The 14,128-nt window shown below is 47.1% G+C and overlaps 1 protein-coding gene across 2 annotated transcripts in view; it reads left to right on the top strand.

Moving 5' to 3' along the window:
- CDK13 (cyclin dependent kinase 13) overlaps positions 1–14,128 on the top strand; it is an 87,043-nt gene that overhangs the window by 38,148 nt on the left and 34,767 nt on the right. For both annotated transcript variants that reach the window (XM_074988082.1, XM_074988083.1), the window contains exon 6: positions 11,766–11,955. In XM_074988082.1, coding sequence (XP_074844183.1) covers positions 11,766–11,955 — 190 coding nt within the window. The remainder of the gene's footprint in view (positions 1–11,765; positions 11,956–14,128) is intronic.

The raw sequence follows: 14,128 nt of genomic DNA, 5'->3' as shown, positions 1-14,128 counted from the left end.
TGTTTTTTTTTTCTTTCCCCAGCCTGTTCATTATATTAGCCCTTTCGTGCTTCCCATAGTACTTATAATGGAATTGGTTTGGCATACAGCAGTACAGGAGTTATGTAGGTGTAACTGGAGGGATAGAACACCTCCACAGGAGACATGCTTGGAGAAATATTCCTGGACAAGGAAGCTGCTTCTTCGAGTGGTCCCCGTGAATGCTCCACGGTAGGTGTCAGGCTTGCCCGGCGCCGCAGATCGGAATTCTTCTAACAGTTTCCACTGGATCGCGCATGCGCTGATGCACGCCACTCCCTTGCGCGCCCCCGGCCATGTGCGCAATCCGGTCCCTGCCAGTTCCTTCTCAGCTGCCAACGGCTGCAGACAGAATCCGCTCCAGCTCTAAAGCCTGAGACAGATAAGATAGTTGTTTTTACTTGTTAGCTTGTTGTTTTTACTATTATACAAAAAAAACAAAAACAAAAGAAGAAGCAAAAAAAACCCATACAAAATAGTAGAGAGGAGAGGAGCAGACAAAGAAGGCTGTTTAAGCCATCCGCTACCCTGAAGGCCGTGAATGTTTGGTTTGCAGAACGCACTGATTAGCGCTAAGTACCCTATTACCAGTAAAGACTCAACGCAATGTCTTCCTCAGGGTTTAAGAAGTGTGAGTCATGCCGTGAGGCTATGCCAGCCTCTGATGGGCATAGTATGTGCATTCGTTGCCTGGGGGAGTCCCATGTTACACAGAAGTGTTCGCACTGTGCTAAGCTTACAGCCAGGGCCAGGCAGGACAGAGAGATGAGGCTCAAAATGATCTTGTTTGATAAGGCCCTTCAGCCTGAGCCGCCGGAGAAGCCTCACACGGAAGGGCCCTGTGGGTTGCATAAAAGGAAGGCGGCATCATTGACCCCCTCTGTGCAAAAGAAGAAGGAACTCTCCCCGGCTCGATCCTTGCCGGTGGTTTCAGTGAGCAGGACGAGTGGAACGCAGAGCCCTCAGCTGCGGGCTGATGAAAGCGGCAGCGCGGTTGCGCATGTGGCCGGGGCTGGGCCTCCGACTATGCAGCAGTTGGCACTCAGGGCGCTGTGGGCGCCAGCGTGGCAAGCGCCCGAATCGGCGGCACCGCCTCACGCAGCACCGGCTATCACGGTGCCGATGGCGCAGGGGCACCCAGCATGGGGCCCAGCGGCGCCGGAGGAAGCTACCCGTGCGGCACCGCTCACAATGGTACCCAGTGCGGCACCGACAGCTGGGCCGAGATCCCCAGCATGGGAGGGGGCGGTGCCCACCCTGTAGGGGCGGGGGAAAGCTAGAGCCAAAACCCGGCACCTCAGTCCATCTCCAGGCAGGGCTGCAGTGCCATTATCACCCAGCTCCCTTCCGCCGCCGCCCCCCCCCCCCACCGAGATACACATGCTGCGTCGCTGGGCGGCAACTCCACCGGCCTATTTCGGACCCCTCTCTCTGTTCCTCCAACCACCTTCGCCTTGGCTCGGGCCACCTTCACCCTTTTTGGGCATGGATCCCTATGAGTACTATCACAAACCAGCTTCACCATTATCAATATCATCACGGAGATCCCGCTCTCCCGGACATCATGGGTACACATTCCGATCGTGGTCCAGGTCTCCATCACCGGGCCCTTGTCCATGTTATGGCCTTCCTCATCATACTGAACACCGACATCGGAGGTCTAGATCCAGGGGCAGATCCCCTCCCACCCCTCGCCAATACCCCCGTGTACACTCTCACTCTGGGAGAGGAACGCAGCTGTCCCAGGGGGAATTAGGACCAGAGTCCCGAGACTTTCCTTCACAGCCCACGAAGGAGCAAGCATACCAGCGAACTCGGGAGCCAGAGGACTTGGGGGAGGCTTATTCTAGTGGCTCCTCCTCATCCTCCCCAGATGAGGCAATTGTCCCCGGGGATGTCTCCCCTCCGGATGACCTAAACCCTTCCAAGAGCTGTTCAAAAGAGTAGCATTCACGCAGGACATTCAAATAGCAAAGGTGCAGGAGAAGCATCATAAACTCCTGAAAAATTTGAGACCCCCAGCTTCATCTAAAATCGCTGTCCCACTAGACGAAGTCATTATGGAGTCAGCCACTAACATATGGCAGACTCCGGCCTCTATTCCACCTACGAATAAAAGGGCAGATAAGAAATACTTCGTCCCAGCCAAGGGCATGGAATTCTTGTTTAGCCACCCACAGCCCAATTCTTTGGTGGTCGAATCGTCCCAGCAGAGGTCAAAGACACCTCAGTACAAATCAGGGGGGTCAGATGAAGATGCTAAGAAATTAGAGCTGTTCGGCAGGAAGGTCTACTCCTCCTCTACCTTATTACTGAGAGTGGCAAATTACGCGGCACATTTATCAAACCATAACTTTGACAATTACACTAGACTCACCTCTCTCATGGATTCCCTCCCAGAGGACAAGAAGCCAGTGTTAAAGGCGATCATCCAGGAGGGCTACGTGGCCTCGCAAACAGGGGTTCAAATTGCCCTGGACGTGGCGGACACAGCGGCTTGTTCAACAGCCACAGCAGTGGTAATGCGTAGGGAATCCTGGCTCCAGACATCTGGTATCCCCAGAGATCTGCAGGCGAAAATCGTGGATCTTCCCTTCGACAAGCAAAAGCTGTTTGTAGAATCAACCGACTCGGTCCTCCATTCTAGCAAAGATTCGAGGGCCACACTTAAGACCTTGGGTATCTACACTCCTCCATACAAGAAAAAGAAATTCTATCCTCAGCAAAGGCGCTACGCTTACCAACCACAACACGCACAATATCAGCGAGGCTATGACCAAGGGCGCCATCAACAGCAGCAACAGTACAGGGCCCCCAGGCGATGTTCTCAACAAAGTCACACAACCTTGGGGCAAGCCCAGAGGCAGCAAGTTTGACGGGTATGTCGAGGACTGCACTATCAACACCATTGCTCAGTGCCACTCTCACCTTATGTTCCACCATCGCCTCAAACCGTTCTACTCCCAATGGCAAAATATCACAACAGACAAATGGGTGCTGGAAATCATAGCCACGGGTTACACGATCCCCTTCCAGTCACTACCACTGACGAAAACCCCCACCCGGCCTCTTCTCAGGGACCCTTCTCACGAGGCGAGGCTGAAGCAGGAGGTGGATCACCTCATGTTCATAGGGGCGGTGGAAAGAGTACCGGAACAATTCCAAGGGAAAGGTTTTTACTCATGCTACTTCCTAACAGAGAAGAAAACAGGAGGCTGGAGACTGATTTTGGACCTGTGGGGCCTCAACTGATACTTGTGCAAGCAGCGCTTCCGGATGATTACAGTTGCCTCCATACTTACGGCTCTGGATGATGGAGACTGGTTTGCAGCCCTCGACTTACAAGACGCTTACTTTCATATAACAATCCACCCGGCACACAGACACTTCCTCCGCTTCACGGTCGGCGGGGAGCATTTCCAATACAGGGTTCTTCTGTTCGGCCTATCCTCGGCACCCAGAGTCTTTACCAAAACCCTGGCAGTGGTATCAGCTTACCTGCACAGGCAGGGCGTGTGTATTTTTCCTTATCTGGACGACTGCCTCCTGAAAGGGGCCTCAAAGACAGAGGTCCTACGCATGATATGCATCACCGTGAACATGTTTACTTCTCTGGGCCTAGTTATCAACCTTGCAAAGTCAAAGACCGAACCCACGCAATATATAGAGTTCATAGGGGTGCGCATAAACTCTATTGCATCAAGAGTATACCTACCCGACGTCCGCTTCCGCATCATCAGATCCTTGGTGCAAGTCATGATATACAGCCCTGCGGTGCCGATCCTGACATGCCTGCAACTGTTGGGGCACATGGCGGCCGCCACGTTTGTGGTACAGAATGCCAAGTTACACATGCGAAGCCTGCAGCATTGGCTGGCGAGCGTTTACAGACCAGCAGCCCATACCGTCCACAGGGTAATATCGCCCGCGATGGAGGTACGGAAGTCGCTAGCGTGGTGGGCAGATCCCAAGAATCTACTAGTGGGAGTGCCCTTCCACCAACCACAAATTTCCATTTTTCTTACAACCGACGCCTCCCACATAGGATGGGGAGCGCACATTGGTAGCAAGGTGACACAAGGGCTGTGGTCCCCCGCGGAACAGACACTGCACATAAACATACTGGAGCTCAGAGCAGTGTTCAATGCATGCAGACATTTTTGGAAATACCTGCACGGCAAAGTAGTCGGGATCAATACAGACAATACCTCCACCATGTTCTACATCAATCGACAAGGAGGGGCACCGTCCCGTACTATGCGCAGAAGCGGTCCAATTGTGGAATTGGTGCATTGCCAACAACGTAACGTTGAAAGCCTCGTACTTGCTGGGTGCCCACAATGTGAAGGCAGATCAACTGAGCAGGCGCTTTGCACTCACGCACGAATGACAGATCCGCTCCGACCTGCTACGACGCATATTTCGCACCTGGGGGTTTCCCCAAGTCGATTTGTTTGCAATCCAGCACAACAAGAAATACCCTCAGTACTGCTCCAGGGCAGGAATAGGGCGGGGGGTCCCTGTGGGACGCCTTCATGGTCTCATGGAAGGGCCCTCTCCTCTACACGTTTCCCCCCACAACACTTATCCACAAGGTTCTGCAGAAAGCCAGAAGGGAGAGAGCTCTCATGATACTCATAGTTCCAACTTGGGACCGACAACAATGGTTTCCCCTGCTTCTGCGCATGTCGGATCGTCCACCGCTCCCCCTACCGGTAGCGCCGGACTTACTCATGCAGGCTCAGGGGTCCATAGTGCACCCGCACCCTCAGGGACTCCGCCTACAAGCATGGTTAATCCATGGCTCAGCGCCTTAGAGAGCACGTGTACGGAGGGAGTAAGACAAGTCTTAGAGTGTAGCCAAAGGACCTCCACCAGAAGGACTTACGAACAGAAATGGACACGCTTTACCACCTGGTGCTCTGCCAAACAGTTAGCTCCTCATGACGTCCCTATAACTGTAATTCTAGAATACCTGCTGGACCTCAAACGAGATGGGCTCTCTCTATCCTCGCTAAAGGTCCACCTCGCCGCTATATCAGCTTTTCGGCACAAAGAGGAAGAGTCCACCGTATTCGCCCATCCTATCGTCGCAAGGTTCTTGAAGGGGCTGGTAAACCTGTACCCTCCTCGAAAACCGCTACCACCGTTGTGGAGTTTGGACTTGGTACTCCACATGCTATTGGGACCACACTTCGAATCATTAGCCACGGTACCCCTCTGACTACTTACCATGAAAACGACCTTCCTTGTTGCGATTACGTCAGCCCTCAGGGTGAGCGAGCTCGGAGCAGTGATGGCAATGCCACGCTGCACAGTATTCTCAAAGGAGGCGGTGATCTTACGGTTACACCCAGCCTTCGTTCTGAAAGTTTCCTCGGAGTTCCATGTTAATGAACCAATAGTATTACCCTCGTTTTACCTGAAGCCTCACAGCTCTGGCAAGGAGGCGCGCCTGCATCTCCTACGTGTGAAGAGGGCGTTGGCCTTTTACATAGACAGAACTAAGCCCTTCCGGAAAACGGACAGGCTTCTGGTGTCTCTCGCTCCCAGGTCGAAAGGGGAAGGCCTCTCTTCCCAGAGAATTTCAAATCAGATTGTGTCCTGTATAAAGCTGTGCTACGAGCTTCGAAAGACTCCTTTGCTAGCCCCGCCCAGGGCTCACTCCACCAGAGTGGTGGTGGCATCAACAGCCTTCTTCAAGGGAATCGCGTTGAAAGACATTTGCAGAGCGGCGACTTGGTCATCCTAGGACACCTTTGCCAAGCATTATGTCCTGCATCAGGTTTTCGATGAGGATACCCGTCTGTCGACAGCAGTCCTCTCGGGGGCAAGCTGCACATGAGTTGAGTACCCACCTCCTTACTTTGGGTTGCTGCTGGGTAGTCACCTACTGTGGAGCACCCATGGGGACCACTTGAAGAAGAAAGAGAAGTTACTCACTCGTAGTAACGATGGTTCTTCGAGATGTGTCCCCGTGGGTGCTCCACTGCCCGCCCATCCTCCCCGCTTCAGATCTCTCTGTCCGGTGTTTTTCAGGAGCATCCAGGGCGGTTGGTCAAGGAACTGGCGGGGACCAGATCGCGCACATGGCTGGGGGCGTGCAAGGGAGTGGCGTGCATCGGCGCATGCGCGATCCAGTGGAAACTGCTAGAAGAATTCCGATCTGCGGCGCCGGGCGAGCCCGACACCTACTGTGGAGCACGCATGGGGACGCATCTCGAAGAAACATCGTTACTACGAGTGAGTAACTTCTCTTTCCTCCATCAAGATGAAAAATGTCAGCTATCAATTTTTTTGGCTAGTCATATTTTTTTTTCTCTGATTTGACTTCCACATTTTAAAACCAGTGATGTTCCCCAACCCTAACTGGAGAACCTCTTCTTGTGTTCTTGTAGATGAATATGCATAGTGAGTTATTGAGAGTAAATGTGAGAGCTCCCAGAGGCTATCTATCCTTTCTAATCTGGTACATATATCTGCTCCCATGCTACCTCAGTCTCACATTTTGACAGTTCCAACTTTCTAGTTACTCTTGCCCATGTCATCTTGCCTGCAGAGCAGCTTCTTGTTAGAGTTTGGTCAGTCTTGTCTGTGCCTGCATCTTGCAAGATTAAACCACTAACAAATCCAGAGGCTTCACAGCCCTCCTGCATCTTCTGTGACTTGCATTATCCTCTGACACACAAGTTAACATGTCTGGAATTATTTGGTTATTTATTTGAGGCACAAAGTTCTGTTCTGCCCTTTACGTATGGCACAGGATGTGTGGGAGCTTACTCATTTGACTATTAAACTCCCAGAATGCCATCTGTAATAGTAGAGAGGACTCCTGATCTGCCTTGTCTCAATCATCCCACCTAGAAGAGACTAAATTTCTAGATTTCTCATTCCATAGGGCAAATACTAGGTGCAGTGGAGGTCCCATATATTTGGTAACTACATCCAAGGACTGAGTAAGTTATTGCAGTCCTTCACTTGAGAAGTATCTGGCCAAACAAAGCAGCGAGAGAGCTGTCTGTGTGTGCAGGATAGAGAAATGTAGGATTATTAGAACACAAATTACATGACCATAAGGCTTGAAGAAATAGGAGATGAGTTAAATATGATGTGAAAGAGTATAACACAAGAATGCATCTGTAGAAGAATTAGGAAAAGCTTAATAGAATGACAGGTTTTAGAGAGGTAGTCTGTTTCAGGAAAAACAAGGGGTCCAGTAGGACCTTAGAACTTCATTAGGTCAGGAGTTTTTGTGGGTAAAATCAGTCATCTGAGCAGGTGGGTCTTATCCACAAAAGCTTATGACCTAGTGCATTTGTTAGCCTTTAAGGTGCTACAGGCCTGCTTGTTGTTTGCACATATTAGTCTGCTGAGAAACAGATGTTGAAGACTCAGAAATTTCAAGAAGCAAAAGGTAGCTGTTAGGCTGGACAGATTAAAGCCATTAATTCATTTTTATGAGTGCAGCATGTTTGTCAGAAGATTTAATTGTAACTTACTTTTAAATGAGAAATCTAGTATTTAAGAAATAAAAAATCCAATTTAAATAGGTGTTTTTTTAATAAATAAATCATTAATTTTTATCCACCCTGCTCCTCATCACACAGTGAGAGGAAATAATAGTTTGTTAGACAGTGTTAGTAATAAACTCTGGTCTGTCAATCCCATGTGCCCCGAGATCTAATCTGTGTATCTGATCAAATCTAAGTAATCCCCATTTTTTCCTCAAACGTAGCATTTAGTATCAGCTTAGTACTCCCAGTTACTTAGTCTTTCACTTTCTTCTAAGCACTGCTTCCACCGATGAATGTGTGTGTGGCTGGTCGTCCATACTCTGGCAACAAATGCATGGTTTGATATCTAGCTTAGCAAAGCCCTCCCAAATCAGTTACATCAGTTTTAAAACAAAAAAAAGAACAACATCATAAAATGTGTCTGTCTTGCAGATGTGTGGAGCACATCTTGCCGGGTTTTAAAGCTTCCAGGTGAATCCTTCCTGCACTACAAACCACTCTAGTAGCTTATAGACCTATCTGTCTCACATACACCCCCTGGAACATCATGTTCCAGCTTAGCTGGTGGTCTGCTAATTGGAGCCTTTGCTTTTTGCTATTCTTAGACCCGCTGGAATAGAAGTAAAAAACAATGAAAATCATGTGGTCTAATAAGAGCCAGAAAGTGAGACTTCCTTTTAAAGCCTTAGATCAGCATCTCTTGAGATACTAATTAGTTAAACCTACTGGTTAACTGACTAAATCTGGGGAGACAGCGGGGAGAGAGGCAAGGTGAGGCTCTGGCTCCAGCTGCAGCTGGGAGAGTCCCTATCTGCAGCAGCTGAGCTCGGAGTGCTGCAGATGGGCGCACTCCAGTGTGGCTGGTGCAACCCCCATCTGTGCTGGCCTTTGGACGGATAGGAGTGTTCCAGCTGGACCAGAGCATCCCTGGTGCCCTGGGCACATTACAGGTGGGGGCAGTCTCTCCAGCTACCCTCTCCTCCTGCAGGGGCTGCTGCAGATGGCGACTGCTCTGACCAGGCTCAGGCACCCCTGCTCCTGGGCTGGGTTCCTGTGGATGGGAGCTACTCTGGCAGCATGGGAGAGCCCTAAACATGTGGTGCTCCTGCGAATCCTAAGCAACTCCCTGCCTGCTAAACCCAGGGTTGTGAGTTCAGTCCTTGAGGGGGTCATTTAGGGATCTGAGGCAAATAGATTTAAAAAAAACAAAAAATCTGTCAGGGATGGTGCTTGGTCCTGCTGTGAGTACAGGGACTGGACTTGATGACCTGTCAAGGTCCCCTCCAGTTCTGTGTGATAGGTATATCTGCATATATTTTTCTGGATTTCATGAACTTTAGTGTAGCAGGACTTTGTGTTTCCATTGCACTGCCTCATGAAATTTGGTTAATGAGGAAAGCTGGTGTGGAGAAACGGGTTGTTCTGAAGAATAATGGAACCCCATGGTTGCTGAATTTCTTGTTCTCAAACTTGCAAAGGAAAAGAGGGTTCCCATGACAGTTAGCGTTTCTTCATCAGAATAGGAGTTATGTGAGATTTGTCTAGATTACCCTTAGTCTTATTTCTTGTTTCTCCCTTATTTCTTGTGGAGAAACCGGTAGTTGTGCAGTAAATAGTCTGCTATCCATCTGTAAGGGCTCTTTTGTGTTCTCATTCTCTCCTTCCTTTCTCCCGCTGTACCTCAGTTATTGTCTTGAATATCAGGCCATTCACTTATCTGTTTGCAAGGGTAAGAAGCAGAGAAAATGGCAGACTCCCTGCTTTGTCCCTCTACTGTGTGCACTATGACATGAAAAAATAGCATAAATAAATTTTCTCTCCCCATAAGAGTACACTCACCTCATGTAAATAACCCAGTTCTTTTGAAGACGTAAACGGTTCATTTGGTCTTGTCCAGTTGCTCTCGCAGTAGCGAACTAAAGATTGTTTCAGTACTACTGAAAGTCAAATTTGTAATGACTGATTTATCATTATGCAATATGAAATTGCAGTGTCACTCCATCCTACGAATACAACAGTTTATAAATGTTTAGGAACTGAAGGTAAGGAGAAGATGAGTTTGACCATTGAAAAGCTGCATATAACATCATGCCTGATATTTAGTTGGCTTTTTTAAAGCATAAATCTGCTCCATTTTCATGGAGTCAGAAGAGTAAAATTGGAATTTTTAAAATATTTGTACTCGCTTTATGTTCACTTCAAAAATTGGGGTGAGAACCTGGTGTATTTATTTGAGTGTTAAATTGTTTTTAACAGGTCTATCCAATTCCCTAGCGAATGAATGTATTGTTCTTGTTTCATATGTGAATGCTGACACAAAAATTATCCTCCTGAGATGGTGGAACCTATTGTGGTTGAAAAGTGTGCTGATGAAAGGAAAAATGTCCAAAACGAGGGTTAGTTCAAGTGCCTGATCCTCTGTAAAATAAGGCCTTTGTGGAGGAAAGCACGTGAAGTTTTTGTTTTTCCCATTTTAGTAACTTATGTGGAAAGAAGAAGAAAGAAATAGTATGAGTTGTATAGTTCTTCACAGTGAAAGATCCAGTTGTTCATTTTACTGCAGGTTATATCTCCCTGCTCCGGTACCCTTGGGAATTCACTGGTCCCTAAATAGAGTATCCACACTGCCCTTTGGCAAACACAGGACACCAGCCTCTGTGGATAGGAGATCTGCTGCCCCATGTCAGGGCTCCTCGGCCATGGTGAGGTACTGTGGATGGGGCTGTGCAGGGAATGTGGCAGCCACCCAGAGGGCCAGCAGAGGCTGCCAAACCGGGGAACAGAGCAGTTGCCCCACAGAGAAGCTCCCTGCCAGCAGGGGCTGACACTCTACAGCACAGCACCGGAGAACTGTGCAGCTGCCCTGCAGCAGAGCTCCCCAGTGGCAGAGACTGTCATTGCAACACACTGAGTGCCAGGGAGTAAGAGCCCCACAAAATACGGGACAATTTGCTGTAAGCGGCTTAAATAAGGGACTGTCCCAGTAAAAACAGGACAGATGGTCCCCTTATTCCCAAACATGTAATCTGTTGGAATTGGGGGAGGTCAGTTCTGGCCTCTTTTGTCATTGGTTGCTGGGCCCACTGCAGTGGCCATAGAGAGGCCAGCATTGACCAAGCAGGGACTGGGGAGGAATTGATGGGGATACAGGTAGCAGTGAAGCCCTGCAACCAGAGACCAGAAGAGCGGCCCTGCAGGAGAACACAGAGCCGTGTGGCCCACAGGCTCTGCTCCTGGCCCCCATGTGGGGGCTCTGCAGCCACCCTGCCTCTTCTGCTGAACTTTCTCCTGTTCTTGCTCTGCCCCTACCCTCTGAGCTTGAGCCCTGTAAATGTGCAACTGTATTCGGCATTCAAACTACCAGACTCACAAGGAGTAGCTGCTTATTGCACAAGCAGTTTCTGTTGATTTTAATGGAATAATTTATGGAATGATGTGTATTTTTCAATATGAGAAATGGCCAGATTCTGCCATGCTTGAGGTGTGAGACCGACTAACTTCAGACGTGGACCTCTGTAGAGCTGGTTGATGATTTGTTCTGGTATGTGTGATGGCATTGCCAGTTTAATTGCTTCATTCCTGACACAACTCATCTTTACCGTAGAAAATTATTTTTGTTTTTGGATTTCACTAAGTTTCATGTGAAGAAATACTCATCCAGCTAAGCTGTTTTGTTTAAAAATTGGTATTTTTTGAAGGAGAAGCCACTATAACTCTGTCCAGATATCTTCTGTATAGTAAAACCACAGAGTTAGGGACATCAGAATTATGAACTGACTGATCCACCACGCATACCTTTGGAATCCGACGTGCACAACAACAGATCACTTATCCCCCGCCCCGCCCCCCCCCCCACAATGCTTTTCTTCTGCTTTTCTTCTTTCAAGGATGGTTTAAGTCAGTATTCAGTTGTAAACTTTTGAAAAAAGCCATAATGTTTTGTTCAATGTTAGCCATTTCAGTAGTTTATTAACCTTTTGTGATTTTGAGGTTCTACTTTGGTAAGATTTTGTTCTTAATGTATCTTTGATAATTGCTTACATGGAATAATATTTTTAGCTGTGTTTAAATGTGGTTGAGATGTTTTGGAAATAAGGTGGATCTCCAAGGTTATCCTGATTCTACAAAAATATGAATATTCATGTATGTGAAGCATACCAGGCTGTTCTTTTAAACGTAGAGTAATATATTATTTTTGAATGTTAAAATAACTTATTTTTCTTCTCTTTGTAGGTGCATTTTACCTGGTCTTTGAATATATGGACCATGACTTGATGGGACTCCTGGAATCTGGCTTGGTTCATTTTAATGAAAATCACATAAAATCATTTATGAGACAGTTGATGGAAGGATTAGACTACTGCCATAAGAAGAACTTTCTGCACAGAGATATTAAATGTTCCAATATTCTACTTAACAATAGGTATGCTATAACTAACTTTAAGTATACACAGAATTATAAAATAATAGGTTAGCCAAAAACCCTTTAATTCTAGCAATTTTTCACTTTCTTATATCACTACAAAAATAGACTTTCATTGTTTTGGGTACATATTGCTATTTTTTTAAAACTAGTTTTAACTTTGAATCTAATAACATTCAATTTAGGGTATGATACTGCAGTTTACTCTTCACTTTACCTGTGTGAAAACACCAAGATCAGGAGTTAGGTTCATCAGCTAGTGTTAAAAAATGTAATTTCAGAGTTTAATCATAGAATGAAAAAATTGGTCTGCAGGAGACCTCTAGGCCATCTCATCTATCTGCCTGTGTTGGTGCAGAAAGGACTATGTGTATCTAGAGTACCCCTGGCAGGTGTTTGTCTGATCTGCTCTTAAAAACTTCCAGTATTAGGAATTCCACAACCTCCCTGGGATACCTATTCCAGTACTTAGTAGTAGTAGGCATCCTTCAGTTGAGGACTTCATTTACAGCATCTGCTGTGACTATGAAGACCCACACGAGAGTGACAGTCCTTGCTGCATCTCTTGCAGATGTGGTGGGTATCTGGCAAGTCCTTAGTGTGCTTTCTGTGCTCTCACTTCTCCTCTGCTAGCTGTCTGATCCTCATCTCGCCCTTCTGAAGGCCCTTGTGTAACCCCTGCCTGCATCTGCTGCGGTCGTCTGCTAGTTCTTCCCAGTTGTCCTGCTTATAATTGGAAAGTTTCCCTAATATCTAACCTAAATTTCCCTTTGTGCAGGTTAGGCTAAATACTTCTTGTCTTACTTTGTGGACAAAGAGAACAGTTGATCAATGTCCTCATTATAGCATCCCTCTCAGACTGTCATCAGGTCTCTCTTCAGGTTTCCTTCCTCAAGACTAAACATACCCAGTTTAGTCTTTCTCCATTGGTCAGATTTTCTCTTTTTATCATTTTTGTTGCTCTCTTTTAGACTCCAATTTATGCACATCTCTCCTGAAAATGTGACATTTGGAACTTGATACAAACCTAGATCTCACTAGTGTCAGTAAAGGAGAAGCAGTTACCTCCTGTCTTACATATAAAATCCCTTTTTATTACACCTCCAAATACTTTAGCCTTTTTCTTATCTGCATTACTTTGTTGACTCATGTTCAAGTTATGATGTACTATAATAGACAGTTTTCAGCAATACTACTGCCTTGATTTTTTTCCTTCCTTAGTTTAGTGATTTTGAATTCTTTTAATTTCATTTTGTTGATTGCAAATCCAAGGTATCAAGTTCATTTTCAGTTCTAATTGTTTCCTCCATTTGTTTTACGACTACTCTAAGCTTCATATAATTACCAGATTTGAAAGCAGAGGCTGCTGTCCATTACCCAAGTCATTAACAAAAATATTGAATAATACCACACACAGACCTAGGGTCCCCACTTCATATTCAAAGAGTGAACCATTGATAATTGCTCTTTGAGTATGGGTTTTCAACCAGAATGTTCCTAATTTTATAACAATTTCACCTAGACCATATTTCCCTATTTGGTGTATGAAAATGTCATGTGCGATAGTCAAAAGCTGTACAAAAATCAAGATAAAACACATCTTCTTCTTCGAGTGTCCCCGTGGGTGCTCCACCATAGGTGACGGCTTGGCCGGCGCCGCAGATCGGATCTTCCAAGCAGTTTCTGCCGGACCGCGCATGCGCCGGTACGCGCCGCTCCCTGGCGCGCTCCTGGCCATGTGCGCGATCCGGTCCCCGCCAGTTCCTCTCAACCGCCGTCGGCTGCAGACGGAATCCGACTAGGCTAAAGCCACATAGCGTATTCAACGACTTTATTTGTTTTTCTCTTTAAAGTTTTTCAGTTCTTAGGATACCATAAGTAACCGGTTGTTATTTTGCAAAAAAAAAAAAAAAAAAACAAACAACAAACAAGCTACGGAGGGACAGCTCAAGCCAGTCCCAGTAACCAGCGCCGGAGGCCGGGAGCTAGGGCCATCAGCCCTCCTGCGGAGGCAGGCCATCGGACGGGGAAACAGCACAAAGAAGTGCTAAGTACCCACAAGCAAACTCAAAGACTCACCAACAATGTCCGCCTCAGGCTTTAAAAAATGTGAGTCCTGCCGAGAGGCGATGCCAGTGTCCGATGGGCACAGTCTATGCATAAGGTGCCTGGG

Source organism: Carettochelys insculpta, chromosome 2 (assembly GCF_033958435.1).
Source record: "Carettochelys insculpta isolate YL-2023 chromosome 2, ASM3395843v1, whole genome shotgun sequence".
Classification (NCBI taxonomy): Eukaryota; Metazoa; Chordata; order Testudines; family Carettochelyidae; genus Carettochelys; species Carettochelys insculpta.
Note: the sequence above shows the minus strand (reverse complement) of the source record. Positions and strands in the feature narration are given on the sequence as shown.